Source organism: Pungitius pungitius, chromosome 10 (genome assembly GCF_949316345.1).
Source record: "Pungitius pungitius chromosome 10, fPunPun2.1, whole genome shotgun sequence".
NCBI lineage: Eukaryota > Metazoa > Chordata > Actinopteri > Perciformes > Gasterosteidae > Pungitius > Pungitius pungitius.
This window is the reverse complement of record NC_084909.1, coordinates 5,814,148-5,819,582: the sequence shown is the minus strand read 5'-3', so window position 1 is coordinate 5,819,582 and position 5,435 is coordinate 5,814,148. Positions and strand designations below refer to the sequence as shown.

The 5,435-nt window shown below is 45.2% G+C and overlaps 1 protein-coding gene across 1 annotated transcript; it reads left to right on the top strand.

Annotated features, from left to right (window-relative positions):
* The first annotated feature begins 3,155 nt into the window (after positions 1-3,155).
* Positions 3,156-5,435, top strand: sox21b (SRY-box transcription factor 21b). Its single transcript, XM_037489590.2, has 2 exons — positions 3,156-3,491; positions 3,638-5,435. The coding sequence occupies exon 2, from the start codon at positions 3,653-3,655 to the stop codon at positions 4,385-4,387; it is 735 nt and encodes a 244-aa protein (XP_037345487.1). The 5' UTR covers positions 3,156-3,491; positions 3,638-3,652; the 3' UTR covers positions 4,388-5,435.

Below are 5,435 nucleotides of genomic sequence, written 5' to 3'. Positions count from 1 at the left end.
GCTCACTTAAGATAAGATTCTGCGGCTAATGGCGTGTGATAGTGACAAATTGACTTTCAATACTCCCCACAGCATGCACTGTCTCAAACATGTCTGCTGTGCGTTTCCTTCTTCGGAAAGGTCTGTTGATATGAATATTTCTCAGCCAACGAATAACAACACAAAGTATAAAGAGTGACCTAAAAGTATGAGACGATTTAGGTTTTGAAGGATTTCGCAACAGATCCTCAGACTGAAAGGAGACGACTACCTTTTTAGTGCGAGTCGCCTTCACAGCCTTCTGCCTGGGCCGCCCGCAGCCTGCAAGGGAGCAGCCAGAGCTGAAAGGGAAGGGGAAGATCCCAGGCAGAGCTGTGATCAGACAAGCAGAAAGAAAACCACATCAGGTACACAATCAGGACCCCCTCCCTCTCCCTCTTCTTCAGACCTCCCCAATAATGAGCAAACTTCCATGTGGCTGTAAATGCTCTCCACTCCAGGGTTTGAAGTGGCAAACAGAGGATACTGTTGTTTATCCTGCTCATCTTTTCTTCTTCTTCTTTTTTTTACCAGTCAAGGAAAAGCCATCTGATAACAAGAGGTCAACTTGTGTTCCTTTAAAATCCATTTATTTTAACAATCGATTCCCCTGACTCCACCTGAAACAGTGTCACTTTGAGGGAAGAACCCCGAACACCTTTAAAAAAAGAAAAATGTAGTGCACAGTCTACAATATTCTATATAGATCATGGCTTTTTTTATGTAGCCCGGGATCATCCGGGGGGATCCTCATCAGCGCTCGCTATAATTCATCGCGCTTCCTCCCAGAGTTAGTGGAGTGTTAAGCAGAATAAACTGTTTGGTGCTATCAAGAAGATTCTTGCACCTCCAGGGTCTCCTATTTCAGAGTGATGGCTTTAGCACCTTGGAGTGAACTGTGTGTGCGATCTCTCCGGCTGGGAATATGTCCCCATGGGCTTGTTGTTGCTGCTGTCTGCCTTCTATTTGCATGATATTTTTCTATTCAGTCTTATCATCAGTGTGCTGTGAGGTGGGAGTGCTGGCTCCGTCTCAGAGGCTGGACCGGAGCTTTATCGGCAGGTAATTCTCACACTCTCACTAACTCATCTTGAATTATTTAAGTGTTATTTCCAGCACCCAGGCTGAGGTAAAAAAAAAAATGAAAATGAAGGGGGTGGGGTATTTTTTCTTCTTCTTATCAGATCTTCATTAAATTACTAAATTGAATAATTTAATGTTTTCCCAGTCTGCAAATACTTCACTTTTTTTCTGAAATGGATAAAACATACTTGACATTTTGATAAACTGGAAAACATTCTGCATGGCTGCGCCTTCGTTAAAACAGGATCAGCTATAGGCCCCGACATCATCGAAAAGCACCCGACACGTGTTGGAATTAAAACGAGAGGCCATGCCTTGGGAGGAGGGGAGGTGTTTCTCTCCACTGTCAAACAGCCAAACTAAAATAATACTATGAAAAATAACACCAACTCGCAGAGAGAAATAAAACAAATGTAAAAAATCAAGCATGTGCGCAGGCACTGGGTTGCACACCTCTGCGACTGTCAACTCCCGATAAGAACTTTCCACCGTAACTTATTCATATAATTCATAGGAATTCTTTGTTTATCCCGGTTGGGTGTCGTGAGAGGCACGTGCTCCGGCAGCGGAGCGCTTCATTGCAGTGATGTTGTCGAGGTGAATGACAAGCCGACAAAAAGGGGCGCGCGTTGTTGAGAGATGCTGCGACTCGGTTCGTGCGGCAGGTTGGTCTCTCATCTCTGGTCCTCGTGGCGCGGATCACTCTCACCTTGTCAGGTTTCCTCCTCGAGACAAAAGAGCGATTCCCTTCGCGGGATCATTTTCTGCGCCAAATTAAAAGCGAATAAGTCCTTATTAAGAGAAAAATTTATTTTTATTTTTTTTAACACGCGCAAAATGCAGAAATGACAGAAAGGGCGCTGTCTCTTGGAAACGGCGCATTCCGTTGGGATTGTTCCACTTTCACCCTCTCAATAACCGGCTCATGTCATTTTTAAAAGCAGCCCACTTATTTGTGTCATATTTTATTTATTATTTTTTTCATAATAATACAAATACCAACAGCAACAATGTATTGTAAGAACTGTCCTTAGATAAGGCTGAACCGTAGAAAAACAGTGCAGTGCATTGAATTTGACATCCATTTATATCCTAATTTAAACGCTCGACCTGCACCCTATTTCCTCATTTGTAATATTGTTCGATACATTCTTTCTCAATTTCATTTTTTTGGGGGGATGTAAATATATATAATTATGTACAACGGGGAGGTTGCGAGAACAAACCACTTAAACCTACAATTTACTCAACAAGTCCTACAGATAACTGTAATTGCTTAGTTGAATACTCGACAACCTAATTTCAGTTGTCGATTCGCTGCCCTTGGGAAAGTCCTTTGAAGTGAAAGTGAAAAGGGGGATTTCAGGAAAGTAATTAATTTCACCGAGCGCGATTAGAAACACTTCAGTCCGTCTCCGCAATTGCGTATTTACGACAAATACCACACAATATCAGAAAATTAAAGAAGACGTGTTTTACCTCTCTTGTCGTCTTACACGCTACTTTTCTATGGCAGTGCCACCCATGGGGGACAAGGACACGCAGAGAGACACCGCTGAGGAAGAGAGGTGACAAAGTGGAGACACCAACGGGCTCGACCCGGTGTGATTGTCAATTAAACAAACGTCAACAGAGGCGATTACGCGTAATTACAGCGAGTGTTTTTAAATAATGGAGAGCAAGTTTGCGTTGGTTGTAAGTATTCTGAGGGCTCAGATTCAGTGCAAATTGAAACTCCAGCAACGCGTGCACCTGTCTGCTGCGGGTCCCACAATATGTCAGTGGGTAAGTGATAACACGCGCCGCCACGGTCAGGTGTCTCAGGTGCCGCGGTCACTTGAATAATAAAACGTGGCTCTCTTTAATTGAACTGAACAAGGTTGCGACAAGTTGCTCGTTGGAATAAATACTTCCGAACAAAATGACTAATGAGCCGAAACAACGCCGAGGTCAAAAACCCCTTACATAACAAATAAACATGTATGAGACGCGTTTCAGGGTGGGATGTTTAAAAAAAAAAAAAAAAAAAAAAATTGTTCAGCGAGTCGTCTACGTTGCTGGGCGCCGACTGCGCATGCGCCGGTGGCACTTTCACTACCTGCCACACGGTCGTGTATTTCACATGGGGCGAGCGGGAGTTGTCATCCACTTGCGTGAACGCTGCTGCTGAGAGGTGCTTTGACAGTGTCGAGCGACGCGAGGGAAACAACACGGCTGTTTTATTCCCCACTTCTTCTTCTTCTTCTTCTTCTCCTCCTTTTTGCTGAAGGCGCATCCCTGGTGGAAGCCACTATGAAGCAGAAAACATAAAGTAGAGCATTCGTAAAGGACGCCGCCGCTTGTGTTTTACTGAAGATATTCATCGGTGGGATGAGGAACTGAAGTATTGGGTAAGTAGCCAAAAGATACGCGGCGGTTGTTTTAAAGGTTTAATGAGTAGAGCCCAACTTCTTGCTTTTCCTATCTTGCAAGTGATTTATACCTAATGAACTCATTTTTCACTTCTTTTTTTTTTGCTTTTTTTTTTTTCTACCAGGGAGTTTGTGCCAACATGTCTAAACCAATGGATCACGTCAAACGCCCGATGAACGCTTTCATGGTTTGGTCCAGAGCGCAGCGCAGAAAAATGGCTCAGGAGAACCCCAAAATGCACAATTCCGAGATCAGCAAGAGATTGGGAGCGGAGTGGAAACTTCTCACCGAGTCCGAGAAAAGGCCGTTCATCGACGAGGCCAAACGGCTGCGAGCGATGCACATGAAGGAACACCCAGACTACAAATACAGACCCCGGCGGAAGCCCAAGACTCTGATGAAAAAAGACAAGTTCACTTTCCCCGTGCCCTACAATCTCGGGGAGCACGACGCGCTCAAAGTGAACGGGCTTTCCGCCGGCTCGCTTTCCGAGTCCATCATGGGACACCACGACAAGGCTGCGGCGGCCGCGGCGGCGGCGGCGGCCAGGGTCTTCTTCAACCCGGCCATGTCGAACCCCTATTCCTTTTTCGACCTGGGATCCAAGATGACCGAGCTGTCCCCGCCGTCCTTTTCGTACGCGTCCCCGCTGGGCTACCCGCCGGGCGGCTCCGCGGCTTTCGCCGGGACTGGCGGCGGGACGCACGGGCACACTCACTCGCATCCGTCTCCGGGGAACCCCGGGTACATGATCCCTTGTAACTGTGCCGGTTGGCCCTCCGCGGGACTCCAGCCGCCCCTGGCGTACATCCTGCTCCCCGGGATGGGAAAACCTCAACTTGAACCGTACCCTGCGTATGCTGCGGCGTTATGATAAGGGCCGCGTTGGACTTCTGAGGAAAAAGAAATGTGAAGAAGAAAAAAAAAACCCAACCAACAACAAAACGCTGTTCATGCAAGAGTTTTATTATGCATGCACAAACTTGTACATGTGATCAAGTGCTCGTCGTCTCAGATATCACATGTGTATGTATATTGATTAATGCCTTTATCAAAGGTACTGCTTATTTAGAGAACTCTCTAATCTATTATTGCCCAGCCATCCCCTCTCACGGGGAAAGGACTAAAGGATGGCAGCGATGCACACATGTGAAGGGGGGTGGGGGGGGGGGGCGGTGCAGGTCACAGCATTTTGTGAAAAGAGCTCTACTATTTCTATCTTTTGCAAGTTGCACCTGCTTCGACTAACCTGTTGGAATCCAGGGCAGCAGAACACAACGGCCATATTAATCACGGGATGCCCTCTCAGATAAGTGGTCGTAATTCGTGGATCAAGGAGGATTTGCCACAACCCCTTTCCCCTTCTTGAGTGGCTGTAAATGTGTACAGATAAAAACGACTCTAGTTTATTTGCCGTTATAGGCTTAGTGTTTGAGATAGGGCCAGGAACCTATACGCATTTCACTAGAAATGCGCTGTATATTCTGAGTTTTTAAACCGTTTTATAGATGTCTGTAATATTTATTGTTTAATGGAATCTATGGTGACCCAGACAATTTTAAAAAGGACAAGACTAGTTCTGTAATTTCTGCACATGAAACGTAGAGGATGTAATTTATTTTGAAGATGATGTTGCATTTCAGTGGGTTTGATTCATCAAACCCTTTTTTCCCTTCCAATCGGTGAAAAAAAGTTCAAATTAAGATGCAGCTGAAAGTTTATTCAAGGAGTTTATCGTTTCTTGAGCACTCACCCTCCCTGTCCCCGTGTCATGTGCAGCAGAAAAAATCGTTTTTAACTAACTCTTATGGAATTTGTATGTTTTGTGTTTTCTTTAACTTCCGTTATGTACTTCAGCCTATTGTTCACGTGTTGAGCAAAGGACTACAATAAAACGTATTCGGATTAAACAGAAGAGAATC